Source organism: Sceloporus occidentalis, unplaced genomic scaffold, assembly GCF_023333645.1.
Source record: "Sceloporus occidentalis isolate IW3139 unplaced genomic scaffold, rSceOcc1.0.p SCAF_19, whole genome shotgun sequence".
Taxonomy (NCBI): domain Eukaryota; kingdom Metazoa; phylum Chordata; class Lepidosauria; order Squamata; family Phrynosomatidae; genus Sceloporus; species Sceloporus occidentalis.
This window is the reverse complement of record NW_028316999.1, coordinates 2,901,614-2,920,894: the sequence shown is the minus strand read 5'-3', so window position 1 is coordinate 2,920,894 and position 19,281 is coordinate 2,901,614. Positions and strand designations below refer to the sequence as shown.

Below are 19,281 nucleotides of genomic sequence, written 5' to 3'. Positions count from 1 at the left end.
ACTGTTAGCAATCACACTCCTATCATGCCAAGTCAGCCAGTACATGCTGAAACCTAGCTAGCTGCCCCCCTTGTGTAGTGATGCTGCCAGCAGTAAGGGGTCTGCACATCACTTACAGCCACCCTGTACCAGCATGTACTGGCTGACTTGGCATGATAGGAGTGTGATTGCTGTTAGCAATCACACTCCTATCATGCCAAGTCATATTGCTAATTTTGTCCAATTGTGTGTTACCTACTTTTATTAAACATGTGAGTTTTTATTATTATTTTTAAAGGTGGGGGTCATTTTCGGTTTTGGCTAAGTGAACCCTGAATGTTTTGGTCCACAATTTTCATTTTAGTTCATCCCTAGAATAAATCTAGGGAATCCTGAATTTGTAGTCGCAAAACTTTCAAGGCCCAGAAATCAGTGAGAGGAAGAGTAAAGGTTTTGTGTCATTTACTTTATTTTAATCTGCATATTTTATTAAAGGCCATATTTTTTGTCACAGTGAAAAATGAGTGCGGCCCGCGCACGTATACAATTCTGATGAAGTGGCCCACTGCAGAAAAAACTTGGACACCCCTGCGGTAGACCTAGCAATACTTACGCCTTCATTTATTTTTGCCTCATCATTCATAGACATGCTCTCTACTAACCTTCAACCAGTCTTGTAAGGGTCAACCAAGGCGAATAAATAGCCTGTGTGGAGAACCTGAAATGGCATTTGAGTCTGTCATCTCCAGCAATTCATTGTTAATTTCTATAATGTCAGTGTCTCTCAAATATTAAGTGAATCCTAGCATTCAGACCTTTAAGCTACTACTAAGAGCTTTTTATGTGTACTAATACAGAGTACCATCCTTTTACACAACCAAAATATGACCTGCTTAAAGAAGGATTGAGAGCTGGATTAAAACCCAAATGGCAAATGTTCTAGCTTTACATGATTTATTGTTCTAATATATAAAAGCAGGCTGCAACTCCATCAATAAGAAAGAATAGTGTCACAAAACAACTAATCCTCAAGAACTAATTCCATTTAAAACCTATGTATAGGTTTACAAAATTCCCTTTTATTAAATATTATAGTATTAAACGTTTAAACAGCAGAAAACTGCACGTATTACACGTGATAAGCATTGTATGTAACCTGGTGTCTAAGAGGTGAAACCATAAACAAAAATGTAGAAAATGCGGCAGTGTTTACATAAATTATCTTTCTTTACACTTTATGGATGCTTTGCATGGATATAGGATGCAGTATTACTGCAAAACACGTTCTGATGTTAATAAGTTTTTCCCCATTACGTGATTTTTTTTGGGGGGGGGGCAAAAATGATTTCTTTTATTAATAAAGCAGCAAGGGACTAGCAAACGCCTTTCTTAGCATGCACCACCTGTTGTTTTTGCATTAATGCTTTTTAGGAGTAGTGACATTTTGCTAAATGCGGGTTATTTTTAAATACATTAACCACAGTGTTGATATATGATTAACTTTGCAAACACAAACATTAATCAGTGTCATTTGTACAAATAACTGGCTGCATGCATCCCACTAGGCCAGGAAATGGAATTTCTGAAGGCAAACACGGTTGCTTAGATTCGGTAAACCCATTACGTTCCAGAGCAGCGTTAAGCATCTTACACAAAACACACGTCCTACTGCTTCTGTAAAAGAAATTGCATATTAAACGCCGCTTAATTCAGTCGTTATCTGAATGTGTTTGTGTGAATCACGGATCAGTTACAGTATTGGGTTGTGCCTCTTGGAACATTCTTTGCAACCGTCACTGCTGCCCAAGGATCACTTTCACACAAAAAAAGGGCGATATCGCAACAAGGTTCAGTAAATAAACCAGCTTTGTCTGGTACATCAACAATCTACAATTTGAGTATCAACATGGCAATTTCCTAAGTCACTCCAGCGAGTAATTGTGTGGGTAGCCTGATAAGACAAAAAAAAAAAGGAACCCAAGAGCAAGTTAAGTCATTAGTTCCAGTGGGTTCCCTTCATTAGGCCAACATAAAAAAAGAATGATGTAAACGAAATATAATGGTGATATAAAACAATAAATAATAATAATCATGTAAAGTTTTATATAAGCTTTCAGGAGCTCATAGGTTCCTTCCTTCAGATGGAATAAAAAGAAGTTAACCTTTCAAGTTCCCAAAGCTTAATCCCTGACCTGTTGTGGATGCTTTAAGGCAAGAAAGTCACCCAACCTGTTTGTTACAATATTGAAACATTATTCAATATTTTATTTTGCGTTTCATGTGTCTTGATAGTTACACTGCTGTTTAAAAACTAGTAACAACAAATAATACCCAGAAATAACACACAAATTGAATGTTTGAGTTTAGATGCATTGAAAATTTTAAAACAATTGTGCCATGGGTTATGCACAACTTACAAAGACATTTGGGAAAGCCCCCCGAATGTTGTTCCGAATCAAAAAGACCTCTGAATTTCGTCTTAAAAAAAAAAAAAAAAAGCTGGGAAATAAAATTTGTTGCCCCCCAAAAATGCATTTTGCGATAGAGATAGAAATATATTTAAAAGTAAAAAAAAAATATAAACAATAAACACATTTCTATGTTATTTATTATGTAGTATGTTGAGAAGAATTTACATTTTACACAGGCTACTAATCATCTTGTTGTGGGCCTTGCTGAAGTTCTTGCATGTACTTTTAATAGATTTTCTGAGAATATGTCTAACAGATACAGGAAGTCTTTTTCCTGTACAGAGAAGCAAGCTTGGGTTTTTTTCACACAATAGGGCAAATGTCTTGGTGATGATGTCACTTTCTATCTAGGGGAGCTGTAGTAGATAAACTACCTCCTCTCTTACCATCCCTGATTGGCGACCAAGGATCACCAAAAAAGTGAATTATAGTGCATGCAAATACAGCATCTTTAGCTCTTCAGGAGGAATGGTCACCATCACAGCCTTTGGCATATCTAAATTAATTACTTTTCCTTTAGCTTGTGGTATTTTTCTGACAACCAGCGTAATTAGTCTGGGGGTATTTAGTTTAAGGGTTTACCTCATGGAAGCTAAGTGTATAGAATTATAAAATGTAGAATTTCTGAGAAGTTATAGCACTTCAGTTGGTGGCAGAGAGAAGCAATGTTTCTCTCCTCTTGTCTAGAGGACTGCTTTAGGTTGTCCTCAACATCTCAATAAGCTTTTATTAAATGTAGGCAGCCTTGCATTCCCTATTGAGCCTACATTTTTCAGTCCTATGCTAACCTTTGCAATATTGTTTATAGATTAAATAGGCAATATATATTTATTAAAAATCCACTTAATTTTTATACCATAGGGAAGTTATTTTTAATTTCCCTTTTGTCTGAAAATGCAAGATTATCTCTTGGTTCAGACAGCATTTGTAATGGTGGACTGAGGGAAATGGAGTTGAAGGGACAGTCCAACGTCCCATATAGCTCCCCAATGAAAAATGCATATTTGTGAAATGCAAGTAATACAGTAAATCTGCAGAAAGGAAAAAAAAAAGTTGCACCTTCTTCTTTGCAGTCCGACTTTTAACGTTATTATTGACTGCTTGAAGCAGCTAATCACTGGTAAGAAAAAAGTTCTGTTGAAATCAATGGCAGCTCTTTCTGTGCATTTTCCTGGGTTGGGGGTCCCGTTCAACCCCTGTAACTCATGTGAAGCAACCAAGTTGTGCCGTGTGTGTGTGTGTGTAGAGGGCTTCAATTGAAATCAATGGGAGCACTTTTTATGCGTACCCTCGAGGGTCTGAACAGTGTTTGCCCACACTATTTTCCATATAATGTGTAATGAAAATAGCTGGGGGTGGATGAGGGGGCAAATGAATAGGATCCCCTCGCAGCGTCCCATATGATGGCTGATGTGTCCCTTTAGCGTCTGCTGAATAGTTTGACTCACATCTTCAGCATTCAAAGAGTTGAACACCACTGCAGAAAAAACTTTGAATATGTTACATGGGAAAGCATGTTTTGTTAATCAAAACATTGTTTCCATCTTTGTTTTACTGTAGTGGCTTTGATGTGACAGACAGATAATATTTAGATGGTGTGGATATTTTTTTTTTGCAGCCCGTCAGAAGATCTTATCCCCAGAATGTCGTATTCCAGCTTCTTTAAAGGACTTTAATCGGCATGCTCCACATGTGCATCCGTTACTAGGCTGCCTGTTTGGAAGAAATCACGTATATGGTTTTAGCTTTTTGCAGCTGTTCCAAACTTTAAATGGCTATTAATGACTATGCCTGTATAAACACTTTGGGTGTTGGTGTCTATATTAAGAGATTAGTACACTTTTTTCTGTCAAGTTGCCCATTTTCCCAAACTATTCTTGTCCTGCTTATTTACTTAAGTGATTGGATAAAACAATGTTTTCATCATATGTTTATAATGCATAGGAATAATGCTGGCACAGGAGAAAAAAGCTATTTCTAAGGCTCTGGCACACCGGTGAACCCTGGTAAGAACCATTATCTACAAACAGAGAGAACTTGGAATAGTGGTAAACCTTTCCAGGAGTGGCCGATCTACCAAAATTCCAAGAGCCAATGAACAATTCATCAAAGGAACCCAGACTAACATGTAAAAATCTGACAGCCTTACTTGCTCAATTAAGGTCAGTGTTCACGATTCCACAATAACAAAGAGACTGTGCAAAAATATCATCCATGTGAGAGCTGCAAGGCATAAAAAACACTACTGACCAAAAGGGAACTCATAGGCTCATCTCACATTTGTCAAAAAACATCTTGACCCCAAGACTTTTGGGATAATGTTCTGTGGATAGATGAGTCGAAAGTGCATTTCACATTAAGAACATCATACTAACAGTTAAACTCTGTGGTGGTTGTGTGATAGTCTGGGGCTGCATTGTACTTCAGAACCTGGGCCACTTGCTATAATTGATGGAGGACCTATGAGTTCTGCTCTCTACCAGAAAATCCTGAAGGAGAATGTCCAGCCATCAGTTTGTGACTCATTGCCAGTTATCGCAAACGTTTCATTACAGTTTTTGGGTTTAGGGGGCATGAATAAATGAAATAATAATTTAAAGGCTGCATTTTGTGTTTACGTGTGTTATCTTTGTCTTACATTAATCCGTTGAGTCCCCTTAGGACATACCTGTACTTCCATAAAACTTGCAGCAAGAAGCCCATTAGGACGTACAGGTACATCCTGACTTTGTTGCAGCGGCAGGGACATCTCCCTCCTGCTACATGGGACATCAGACTGGGCTCTCCCCAGTCAGCAGAAGCCCCTGGCGCGAGCGCTGGTACACTGTCATCCAAGGAATGCCGATCACGCGATCAGACATTCCCTGCCCTACCAGTGTCACTAATGACACCCAAGAGAAGTTCACCTGATAGCAGCAGAGCTGAATTTCTAGACACTGCTTGGGCCTCCTGTTGCTCCCCCTGCTGGCTCATTATGGAGCCCTGTTTGCTGTAATAAGCACAAACATATCAAGAGGAGGAGAGAAACAAAAATAGTTGAGGAACCCAGTGACATCACTGGCATAGAAAATGTTTGTGAGATCCCCAAAGGGATCTTGAGCCATGCTGCACCGTGAACAGTGCAAAAACAAAAATATATATATACTGTGTGTGTATATAAATATATAATGTGTGTATGTATGTGTTTATATATATATATATATATGTGTGTGTGTGTGTGTGTGTGTGTATATATATATATATATATGTACAGTATATATGTGTGTATATATATATATATATTTATGTGTATATATATTCTAAAACAAAGTACCACTTCCACTAAGTAATAATTAAAAAAAAAATCACTACCCCAGACCCTTTAAGTTGATAGTATTAAATGAATGCACTATGTAATATAGGGTAACATGTAAAGCATGGATGTTGCCCTCTGGAACATAAAAAAATATGTATGTGGGGTATGACTGTAATCAGGAGATGTCGTTGAAAAATGGAAAAGGAGAATTATGTTTTAACAAACATGGTAACAATTGCAAAATATTTTGGTGCTTTGCCCTTTTGATATACAACATCTGGCGGTACTAGTGCGCATTGGTAATGTATAAAAAAATTATATCACATAGACAATGTCAGGACGTTCAGTCATGGATCCTATGTCATTGCCCAATGACCCCCATGTGTCCTGACCCCACAGGTTGGAAACCATTGGTTTGTGTGATATTCATCACCTAGTTGCTGGATGGGCAACCTGTTGTCATCCAGCTGTTTGTTTGTTTTTTTCTTCCCTATAACATCCATCACCCTCAGCCACCATAAGCCATGATAAACATCCTGGCATATTGTTATACTTAAATCTGTTTCTAAATCTTTTTGCGCTTTCAAAAAGTGTTCTTTTGACTGTAAACTACCATTTTGTTAATTGTTACAGTAAACGTAATGTAGATGTTGAATGTGCATTTTTTTTATCTGGTTAAACTTTTCAGTGGTTACTGAAATCTTGAATACATAGCTGTGTGTAATAGAAGAATACAGCCTTACTGCTGTTCTCTCTGTAGATAAAATTACTTGCCTTGGTAACACTAAGCTGGCTCTGCGTTTTCCCATAGGAATGTCAACAGAAGCCTACAGTTCATTATACTAGGTTTTAACCATTTCACCAAGACGAGTATATTTACAACAAGCTTGCAGTAACTCCTCTCTGACAATTCAACTCAATAGTTCCAAAACCTAAAGAACCAACACGTCTAGTATTTATTGTATCAAAAGTACAAAAGTTGATATGGAGGTTGGACAGGGCAGGTTTCACTTTCTGATGGTCTCAAAAGGAACTTTCAACTGGACTTGTTTCAAAGGGTCTTCATAGTTTAAGAGTGCCATTCCACACGGACAAAAGGCTAATCGTGCCAGGGGTAAACCTAGAATTAGTGGCGCCTGGGGGGGGCAGTATTTCTTCAGCACCTTCCTTAACTAAAACATATACACATACACTATACACTTACACATACATACATACATACAGTTATCCCTCCTCTCCCTTGAACCACTAATTCTAGACTCACCCTTAACACCATACACTGATACATACACACACACACGCACCCTCTCTCTCCCCCCCCACCTACCTTACAGAGGGTCTCGTTTTCACAGAAGTTAATGCTTACTACTGTGGGGTAACGTAACACACATTAACTGGCCCCACTGGGTGCTGTGCGCACCCCTGAATAGCATATCAAGTATGGCAAAAAATCCTTGGCGGATCTGTAAATTTATATTTATTTATTATGTTTTATGTTTAATCACACAAACACACAACATTTTAAGGAGCTTTTTACCGTTAATATGACAACAGCCAACCATGCTAGATTTTCTGTCACTTGACAGTTAAGTGTAAAAAAGAAAAATCTAAAAACAAAGAAAAAATCTAAATAACTCAAAATTTCACTTGATTAAATAAGATATATATTTGGAAGGTGTTAGATATTCAACAATAGTATTGCTGAATCAGGATTATAGTCAATTTTTCCCAATAGTGAAATGTGAATGGAACAAAATGGTACAAAACAACCAATAGTGTAGATGAACTATTGTATTAAATCAAACTATTCTTGCAGGGTTTTTGTGTTTTAATTTTCTATTTACATACATTTTATGTAAATTATAGTGAAAATAATGTAAATGTTGCATGTGTATTTGATTGTGCATGTTGTTTTAACATGAATATACTTTTATTTGCTACTGAGCAGGCTTACTGCTGTTCTCTCTCTGTAGATAAAATGACTTGCTTTTTTAATTTCCATATAGTTTGTATTTTCTTTGTGCTCTGTACTTGGGTATCTCTCCCTAATTTGAACATTTAGTTACAAAAGTATTTTGGTCATCAGCGCAGGATGTACACCCGTAACAGACTGGAATTTAAATACATTTAGAGATCTGACGACGTACAGGGAACTTTATTTTAAAGGGGAGAAACGTCATAGCAAGAGGTCATTATCTAAAGATGTCAGAGGCTTAGATGTAATGCAAGGAAGTTTTTCTCTACTCATAGGGTGGCACATAAGTAGAACAGCATCTCAGTAGACGTGGTAAAGGCAGTGAAGAAATTTAAATATGCATGACACAGGCGTAAGGCTATCCTATGCGCTTGTGCTGCCATCGATTTCAATCAAAGTACCTTGCTGCCATGCATTGACTGCTTACATAGGGGCAGTTTGTAGACAAGGTGTTGGATCAGGTAATAGAATGTGGCCGATTGTGTCTAACATAGCAAACGTTGCATGCGCTATAACCGCCATAATGAATGGAAGGGATGTTGTCCCTTTAATAGTTAATCGTGAATCCAAAAGGTTTATTTACTCTATACAGTCCAGTGATTTCTTCCCCGAGGGTAAATGTTTCCAGGGACTTACGAGAAAGTATAAATGTTTTCCTTTTCAATTTTTTTCCCGAAATATCATTCAATGGTAGCATTCATTTCATCTGTGACTGCCTTTACTGTATAAAAATTCTTTTTGACAGACTTAGAATGGGTCAATTTTATTAGGAAAAACTGGAGCATTGATGTTGCAAAGTTCTTACTGTGGAGCAAACACGCCGCTTTCTGTTGGTTTCCTTTGCAACACACGGAGCCAGCGCTTTGCTTAAATTGCTCTATATTCTGAGTATGATCTTGCATGGCTCCCAGAGGGAAGCATTTTCCCGATGAAGTACCAGAGCAAAGGGCATAATACAAAGTTATCCAACTTATAAAGGGTGGGTAGTAGGTACTTGAAATAAATTACCAGTGGACGTAGCAGCACCTTACGCCAATAAGGAATTTGTATGCAAAAAACTATGTTGGAAACTAAAAAAAAGGAAATTATACCTCTAAGGCGTGTAACCGGGAAACGTTAGAACATTTTTTCTTATGTTATATATATATTCTTCTATATATTTCTTATATGAAGAATGTATGTGGTTTGGATTGGGTGTAAGGAGTGACTTTAGAGGTGTTTATGTGCTGCTGTTCTTGCATGTTCATTACGATATTTAAGTACTAAGGTGCTCAATAAATGTTTATACATGTCTTATCCCTGGACTGGATAATTACTTTCTAAAAGAGCGGAGTCACGGGACAGCCTCTCCCGTGTGCCTCGGAAGCTTTGACCTTTTACGAAGTGCACCAAGAGTCAAGACTGAACGTGAGGAAGACAGATAGGGTAGGGAGACATTAAGAGAGAGTGTGAGTAAGCGAGTGTGATAGAGCATGAGGAGGAAGAAAATACTGTTTTAGCTTTCTAGTAATGTTTTTTTTGTTTTTACATTAACATAAAACTTTAGGTGTGCAGCCTATATTCATGGCAATACGGTATTTTAAATCACATGTTAATACATGCTCAACTAAGACATCTTTTCTTCTTAATGCACACCTAAAACGTGGGGCAGAGAAGCTGACCTGAAATATTAATTTGTATCGGTCTGCCCGATAGCATAAAATGTCATGTTCGGTGGGGAAGAGAGTGCATTGCCCGGGAAGCCTCTGGTTTATGTGCCCAGCTCTCAGATGGGCACCGATCAACCCTGTATACTCATACCTGGGAACTTTTGAAATGCACTGATCCCAAGACTCTTCAGTATTTTAGCCCTTAATAGTTGATAACAAAGATTTTTTTTTAATAGTGGCATGAAAATGGTTTCCACCAGCCTTGTAAAGGAGGTAAAGATACAAGCAGCATTATATACTAACCGTACCTACTGATTCACCACCTCGACACTAAGCGTGTACATGGGATTATTTATTTTCTTCCACAAAAGACATTTGGTATTTCAGGACTGTCCTTACGGGTGGGGAGAGCATTATAAGATTATACAAGATTACCCTCTGTAATGGCAAAAGCAGAGGTAGGCAAACTGCTTCCAACAGGACACCAGTGTGCATAACGGGGCCAAAGGCTGTCTTTATAGGGCTTTTTTTCGTACAGCACCTTTTTAATAAGTCTGACACCAATCTCTGGGTTCAAGTGAGCAAAAAACTAGCTATCATCCCAAAGGCTAGCTCCTGACCATTCTTAACTTAATGTATTGGGCCTGTTCCAGAAACATGTTTATGCAAAAAAGCCCTTTTTTGTTTCTATACTACCTTTTTTAGCAGTTAATCTTTGTTTTCATATTGACCATCATCATTTTTGGAAGAGACCACAAAGCGTGAAAACCATTCTCAATAGATATTTGATGTGCACGTTTTCCTCCCCCCTTCTGTGCCCTGGCCGTAATTGACTTTAATGCAGAATGAATTCCTGGAAAGAGCTCTGGCAGCTGAAGCTCCTACTTTGTGTGCTCTCCATTGTAGATGATGTTTTTCACAGTATGGAATAATCAGATGGTTGGCACGAGATGTGGAGACAAGTGCTTGCTGTCTCTAGAATGACATTTTTGTTACACAGTCAAGAGTATTGCCATTTTTCCGCTGTTTGCAGAAAGGAAGGAAGTACTCTGCTCACAACTTTAAGAAAGGAAATTCTGCAGTTACGATAGCCAAACAATAACTAACACTTTTTTTGTTCCCTGAAGAACATTTTTTATTTTTAAACTGCTAATGGGCCTTATTAATTATCCCAAGGACGTGTGAGGGTTCTGTTTGTAAGCGGTGCCAAAGTCTGTTAAACAGATTCATATAGTATGCAGTAAAAAGTTCTCAGACAGCCTGGGGCCTTTGGAAAGCTCTTATTGGCATCATTTCCCTGCTACCATTCAAGACGACAGTCCTCTCATAGGCAATAAAATAATCATGGATAAGTCACCGAGAAAAGATGCTGTGTAGGACGACTTTACCATTGTCATACCTACACGGACACAGCCTGCTGCAATATTTAAAGGGACAGTTTAATGTTGTAGGGATTTATTACAAAGGATAATGCATATTTAAGTACTTTCTGGGTATTTTAAGAAGCATTATTGAAAAAGTTTAGAAAATATATAATGTATTTTACAGCTTCACCTCTGCACTACCCCGCTTCGTCCGTGGGGTGAAATTTTCACCACTGATAGGCTGCAAGGTGATATGTTTAGCCGATCGTATCTCTTTCGTGGCAAATACCTTGGGGTGTGCAAAGGGACAAATTTATAGGGGGGAATTCTGCAAAATTCCACACCCATTCACGAGGGGACTCCATGTAAATTTAAAGGAACCTCTCGGCTGTCTTATGCTTTAAAGTTCATAGGATGGCTGGAGTGTAAGTCCTCAATGCCAGTAAATAAAAAAGGTTGTCCGTTAGTTCTGTAAGTCTGAGCTTTCAGGACTCTCCCAACATACCGCAATGGTTTTTTTTCTAGTGATATCCTGTACTTGGATCTCCGGTGAATAATATAAACAAAACTCCATATACTCGTGAGTGGGAGGAAAATGTTTTGGTCTCTCATATGTCAAACATTCTTCTAGACTGATGTTTCACCATAGATCATTCAAATTGTTTTAATCTTTGTTTTTAGCAGTGTTTAATTACGTTTCTATCGGTAAAATATTTTTTTTTGTAGGTTCAGGGTGCCAGTTTTCGAGGCTGGAAGGACGTGACCTCCATATTTAACAAAGATGATGAACAGCAGCTATTGAAAGGATCAAAATCTCCAAAATTGAATAAGTAAGATAAAGGACCTTGGTGGTCTCTGATTCTGATTGTCCCTCAAATTTTCATGAGCAGATTCATATATATCTTAAATCTGAAGCTTTTCGGTCAGGAAAGCTATGTAGCTTTGAAAAATGCTTAAAGGCTCACTAACTTTTATTGTCTCTCTAAACATTTCACCAGGTGAAGCTGGAAAGCTCTGTTATAGCAAAAAAACCAAGTCCACTGAAGATATACTGTAACTGTATCATGTCCATTGGTGGCCCGCATCTAATGTCTCTGACTATATAAGCCAGCACCCTGCTTGCTTTTTCAGCCGCTTGTTGTATTGCCTGCCAACCTCTCCTCTGTTGTCACTGTTGACTGTATTTTTCCTTTTGAATTTTTACATCCCTTATTATTAACAATGAACTGCAACTGACATAATCTTGACCGTTTTTCTAATGTATTAAAACATTTGGCTTATTGTACTTTGAATGTCTACCATGTTGCAGCCCTTTGTATTTTCATTGACCAATACCTAGTTTAACTTTAAGACTTTTTGTAATACTACTAATAAAAATATAGGATTAACTAGTGTCTTCTGTAAGGGACAGTGTCAGATGCCTTACTAAAAGTTTGTATGTACTGCTCCTCTCTGGTCTATTATTTTAGTTGCCCGGTCAAAAAAAATAAATTTAGATTACTTTGACAAGATCACCATGCATTTATTTTGCAGGCTATTTGCATGCAGATATTAAACAATCTTTTTTTGTTTTTAACAATGTTTCCATTATTTTCCCTACTATTTCTATACTATACTTACTATCTATCTATCTATCTATCTATCTATCTATCTATCCATCCATCCTTTTTTCTCCTTTCACTTATATATCTAAAAAATGTTTTACCCTTCTCCTATTTTTTTTCTTCATGAACTGGACAGTTTTCTCCTCTGCATGTGTTTCGACACATCTAATACATTTTGCTTCCTTAGACAACTTCCGCTGCAGCAGGAAGGAGGCGTGGCTAGCGGGGAACTCTGATCTCTGACAGTCGGGGAAGGTCTGCGCAATGGACGCAGACAACCCCCGCTGCTAGCCACGCCTCCTTCCGGCTGCAGCGTAAGTGCAGCGTCAGAAGCACCGGTAAGTTGGGGGGGGAGTGTTAAATGGGGGGCATAAGGCATTTCTGGAGGCAGAGTGCTCTGTGAAATGCCTTTTAACCCCCTTAATGCCACTCTGCCTCCAGAAATGCCTTTTTAACCCTCTATACGCCACTCTGCCTCCTGAATGCCTTAAACCTCCCTATATGCCACTCTTCCCCATAATATGCCTTTTAACCCTCTAAATGCCAGAGTGGCATATGGGGGTATAAGGCATTTCTGGAGGCAGAGTGGCACATACGGGGTCAAAAGGCATATCATGGGGCACAGTGGCATATAGGGTTAAAAGGCATATCATGGGGCACAGTGGCATTTAGAGGGTTAAAAGGCATATCATGGGGCACAGTGGCATATAGGGGGTATAAGGCATTTCTGGGGCAGATGGTGTATAACTGGGGGGGCAGGTTGGAAAATAGAAGGAAATGAAACCAAAATATTTTCTCAATCATAGCTTTTATTAAAAAAAAAATAGTTTAGATGAATTAACATTTACTGGTAAAACTTTTTTCCTATAGGGTCGTCTTATAGTCAGGCTTTTTCTTTTTTCCTAAATTAATATTCAGATTTGGGGGGTCGTCTTATAATCAGGGTCGTCTTATAATCGAGCAAATACGGTAGTCGTACGCACAAATCATGATTGTATCATAAATTTAAGAACTTAGTATGTTTTAGTGAAAGATAGAAGAAAAAGAAGAATACAGCGCTGTTATTACTAGTGTATATAAATATAGGTGTGACAAATGTGTATTAATTAAATATAAAGTGTTTTTAGTGAAAGATAGCTAGACTATAATTAACAAATTATTATTTGGTCACTACATTATATTCCATACGCTTATACTGTATACGCAACTCATACTAATGGGTTTGTTAATTGATGTGCATTTATTCCGTAAATTTGCTCTGTGAATAAAGACGTGCAAGTCTGGTACATTTCTGTTTGACTTTCTTTTTGCACATGAAGACAATCGTGTTTGTGTAATTAAGTGCACCTGCTAACGTCATGCGTGATGTGGCGGGTGCGTGAAGTGTTCGTTGTCTATGGTTATCAATTTCTCAGAATTTCAGTTAGTATCTTATGAATTCAGCTAAAAGTCTACATTTTCCCTAACAGCTGAATAATGTTTGCAACTCAACTATAATTAACAAATTATTAAATTTTGTAACCTCTTATTGAGTAGACATTTGCGATTTGTTGCGGAAAAACAAAAATTACACGTTTGTATTGTATGGCAGTTAAAAACAAAGGTTAGGGGTTGTCACATAAATTTAAAGAGCATAAAGAGCATTGTAACAATCTCTGCGTATCCTAATTTATTTGCAGAACGTCTGTGAAACCAAAAGAGGAAGTGAAAACTGAAAAAAAACCTGGGTTTTGGGACAGTTTGGCGATAAAACAGAACACTCAGCCCAAGAAAGCGGATGAGATCGAGGGTTGGGACCCCCCGCAGATTACCGTAGAAGAGCCGGCGTTTATTCCAGAAGAGGCGTTAGAAGACAGCCATTCCTGGCCAGGCTGGGAAGAGGAAACCAAAGGATCCAGCAAATATACAAATCTGACGAGTTCAGGAAACAGCTCCCGGTGGAGCATTAAATCTGCCGGGAAATTAGTTAGTATTAGAAGGCGAAGCAAAGGTAACCATACCGAAAGCTGGGAAGAGTTAGAATGACGACTGCTGTCATGTAGCAATATGCAATCACTCTCCCTAAAATGAGTAGGTTGAACCATTTTCATCTGGTCATTTTATACCAAAATCTCCAAAGTATTGTAGACCTATGTAGTTTTATATTTATCGGAATCCTTCGGAAATAAGATTTGCACTTCTACTTTTTTTTTAATAGTAGAAAAGTATTAAAGTTCACTTTTTTTCCTAGTAAAAAAAAAACCTTCCTATGAATTATTAGGGTGCCTTGATTGTGCCTCTGTTACTTTTTCAAATAAAAACAACTTGGTTTTACCAAAAAATCTAAGTAATTCCTTAGTGAATGTATACACTGGTTGTAAATTAGACTGCCTTATACTGTTACCAGTAAAGGTTTTGCCTTGCACATAAAACTGTCAAGTGCCTGTATTTCACCTTGATAATGTATTAGTGATGCACAGCTTAATTTATTGTTAAGTTAATTTTCTTTTCAGTTGATATTATTATAATGAAGAAAGAAGTAAAAATATTTACATTTTTAAAAGAAAAATGGGCAGTTAGAATGAAATAAGACGTGTATAGAATTTTATTTCAAGAATAGAATTTGAGAAATGTGGATTATATTATGTTTGAGTACATAGTGTACTTACATTACTACTTATTGTATTATTCTATTATGTCTGTTAGCATAATATTTCCAGTTTGCTGACCAAAGTAGGGTGATGCATTGTGATGTTAAACTAAAACAACATTTTGTTCTTTTAATTGTTTCTGTAAGTATTTTATTCTCTAAGAGATTACATTTCTTTAAAGCAGGAGCTTGATGGCCTTTGGCACTCCATCTGCTAATTGCAAATCCCATTACCTTCAGCATTAAGCATACCTGGTGGTGATGTTAATCGTATCATAACAGGTTCCAAAGGCCAGCTTCCTCTACTTTACTTAAGGTTTGTGTAAATACTTAAAAAAGGTTCTCAAAAACATCTTTTTTTGATTAAAATGAGGAAAATTGACATGTTGCAGACCTGCACGGTAAAGGGCTGAAACTTTACCATGGTGACAGGATTTAGACTCCATGCAATGTAACATTAACTCTGCGTCGACAACATGTTTTATTTATGTCACTGCTAGTTCCCAAAAAAAAACAAAAAACTATCCTTTGTAATTTTTTTCCATCTTGAATAAAGAATTCAGTTGAACCAAAAACATTGCCGGTGTTTATTTTTCTTTTAATTCCCAAGAGTATTGTTAGTGTACACAGATTGCATTTCTGTTCAGTGAAGACTTGGAGAATGGCAATGCCATTGTTCGTGCAAATCGGTGCCACCTCCAGACAACATCAAATCTATACTTAAAGCTTTTTGTTTTAGTAAATCTGCCCTAATATGTATATAGCTGGCGACTGCGGATTTTCACAACCAGAGCTTGATTGAGACAGAACATACATTTGGTTTTCAATTTCTTTATTTCATTTACAATAAAAGTGTAAAAAGTGTAATTACAAAAGTGTAATTACAAAAAAAAATAAAAATATATATATATACAAGACGTGCTGTGATGCGAAACACAAAGCACAACAGCTTACCAAGTATTTACAGGCATAACATGTGTACAGTCAATAAAAATAGTACACCTTCGACATCAAAACACTACGAAAGTACTGTACTGTGTCGCAGAGCTGATTGCCTGGCCTCCAGGTTAGTAGGCTTAATCTTTGGGGAGATTCTGCCCATTTGCATTACTTCCAAATCTATTTAGGGCTACAAATTGGTGGTCTAACTTAATAGTGCCTATGCACTTTAGCCGAGGGGCATAACTTAGCCTCTGCAGCCAAGTCCCAGTTCTTTGATTGCTGGTGCTTATAACATTTGCTTTCAGTTTTAACCCTTAATAAACATAGAATAATCACTGGTGATTACAGAGCTGTTGTTGTTTTACTGTTACTTGTGTATGCAGCCTATTTAAAGTGTTATAAGCACCTGGTTAGTATAACAACAACTTACTATAGCACACGCTTTATCCGTATCGTTGACACATCGTTGATGATTATTCACTAAAGTGAAAGTTAAAACATTCCATCTCAAAGACTTAACTATTTAGTGCAAAGCTGAGTATAGTGACCCTACAAGAATGTTTACGTAAACACACAAGATGTTTGAACTCACCACAACTTCCTTTACTGCATAAACCCCAATGTACATCCGGAATAGGATGCGATGGTATTGAGTGTTGAATAAATTCATACATAATGGTTAACCATCTTTCTCTTTATACAAATATAATATATATATATATATATATATATATATATTACACAGCTCAATATAGAAAACAATTTAGCAATATATGAACAGAAATTTTCTTCTGCGTCTTTGTATAGCAGTCAACAGAGAGTAGGCGCTGACCATTTAATCTTAAAGGTGCGGTTCCACTTGGACAAAAATAAATAGTAAATAAACTTTTTTTTTATTTCATTATTCTGCAGGTTTAACCACACTCAAACTTTTAAGAAGCTATTCTAAAGTGTCCCTAGAAAAAACTATATTAAAGTATATATAGAACCATACTATACTTACTTAGACTTACTATAGTTTGTTACAAATGAGCAGAATGAACAGAACAGCATTTTTATGTATTTCTTATTTTATTATGATATGACACTAAAGAGATGGTCACATTTTTAAGCTCCCATTCCCTGTGCAATGGCCCTTTCATAATCCGGACACTATGGCTTTAGTGGGTGCCATCTGTGCAAATCCAATTGTACGACTTTCATTTTAAACTACACCTGTTGCCGGTACATGATGGGACACCACTTTATAGAATATATAACAGAAATCTATGTTTGTATTATATTTTAATTCATGTGCATGGTGTCACCATATAGATAAATCCGGTGCTGCACAAAAAAAACCAATGCGAATTCCCCTTTAAAAAAACAAAACACCTTTCCGAGATATGATTGAATTGATGATTGCTAAAAATAAAAGGTCCCCAAAAGATTTCATTGTTTCTAATTCTGGGTATATAGAAGGTAATAATTTGTGATAGTTTGTGAGTAATTTCCTTTTTATTTTCCATATTACCGGTATATTAAGTCTTAAGAACATGTCTCTCCCTGATGTCTCCGCACAAGGCACAAATGGCTGGTCACAGGGTAAGATGTCGCGTGGTGTCCTGTAATTCTATCCTTCCTAGCCTGTCTTAAAGCAACAAGGATGACTTTAGGGTGACTGCAAAAATTATATATAAAGGGTTTTTTTCTTTAAGTGAGAATATTGCGAGGTGTTTCAGCACTTTTTAACAACTTTTTTCCATGTTTTCATTATTTTTACTAATAAAAATTAAGATGTGACTAGAGATCCCTGTGGAGTCCAACTTGCTAATTCACTAAAGCCAACTGGCATTTGGACTCTCATACACTCAGCCGAAGGAGGGTCAAGTTGATATGAGTTGAAAATACAAAGTCACTCACAGATTCCTTAACCTATAATATTCAAATGCGAGTTGAAACTAAGAGAACATTGCTTGACACCAGTGCAGAATCTCACCTCCTCATCTTGGCCCAGCGAAAGGGGTAGGAAAAAAAGATGCTAAAAAGGATAAGGGCCATCTGCTCCAGATGGCAGCGGGTTGAAAAATGGCCGCTGGTTGCACAGATGTGAATGCCAGTGCCCTGGAGCTCAAAGTCACAGACACTTACAAACAACTCATATTTTAGTGAATATGTCAAGTTGAATCTCACTGACCATTTGACTTATTATTTCAAAGGATATATTTCTGTATCCTTAGGGATCTTCCTCTTAAGCGGATGTCAAGGTATCATCACTGAGGTAGGTATAATTATTTTTCTATTCCATTTTTAGTTCTAATGTTTTTTATTACTATGTGTTTAAATTATTTTTTTTGTGGAAAGGAGTAGAAACGTCTCCACTGAAGATGATTACACAGAGATAAGGAAGCAACCCTGGGTTTGTGATCAAAGTATGTGTGGTCAGCCTATGTACTGACCCTACAGGGACTCTACTACACAGATTACATGTTTCCAGATGTGTTCATTCTGAGTTTGGGCCATGAATTATTATGGCGTGTACACAGTGCTCGCAGCCTATGACAGGCAATTGACAGTCTGATCTCCTTTCTATTGATGGGGAAATTTCCCTATGAATGTAAAAACCACAGGATGTAATATTTCATCATAGTGGTTGTCTGGGCCAAATTCCAGTCATGCAGATGTTAATATCACCACTGAATATTGGTTTTGTTCCTTAATAGCAATAATTAATTGCAACGTTTAAATCGTTTTTCACTATATAAACCTATGTAATCTTAACCAATATATATGTACTAAAACACATTTTCTGGATATGCTATGGGAGTAGCCATCATCCATCAGCATTTGTATGGCTGTCCATACCCATTATAGTTCGTGTTATCTCTCATCTAATGCAAAGTTGATTGTTTCAAGAAGGTTTTATGAGGGTGTGGAAAAGGAAGAGTACTTCAGGTCAAAAAATTGATCAGATACTGTAGGTTCTGCCTAAGGCTGCCTCTAACCTCAGCTTCCATGTGGTCGGATTTACAAAACATTTACACTAATTGACAAACAAAAACCCCAAGTTATAGGTAGTTTTAGGAAGTTAATTAGGCTAAAAGCTGGCTGTGATGTGGCATGTTTATAGTGTCTGTAGGGTACTTAGTATTGTGTGCCGAGCAGGATTTTGCTAATTACATAGGCGTTCTTTGCGCTTTCCTTTTTCCCAGCGTGATTTACATGCAGGATGTATCTTGCTTGTTACAGTTGAGTGTTGCTTTTCCTAGCCAGACTTCAGACACTAAGGGTCGTACCAGTCTGATCTGGCATCACACGTTCCATACCTAAAACCAGAGCATTTCTGCTATTTTTGCGACGAAATGTGGCTTGCAGCATAAATATGCTCTCTGCA

At 37.3% G+C, this 19,281-nt stretch overlaps 1 protein-coding gene across 1 annotated transcript in view; it reads left to right on the top strand.

The window, feature by feature from the left end:
* Nucleotides 1-14,362, top strand: part of LOC149302317 (testis development-related protein-like) — a 50,810-nt gene extending 36,448 nt beyond the window's left edge. The window contains exons 5-6 of the mRNA XM_089482417.1: nt 11,460-11,563; nt 14,017-14,362. Of these exons, the coding sequence (XP_089338543.1) occupies nt 11,460-11,563; nt 14,017-14,362 (450 nt within the window). The remainder of the gene's footprint in view (nt 1-11,459; nt 11,564-14,016) is intronic.
* The last annotated feature ends 4,919 nt before the right edge of the window (nt 14,363-19,281 follow it).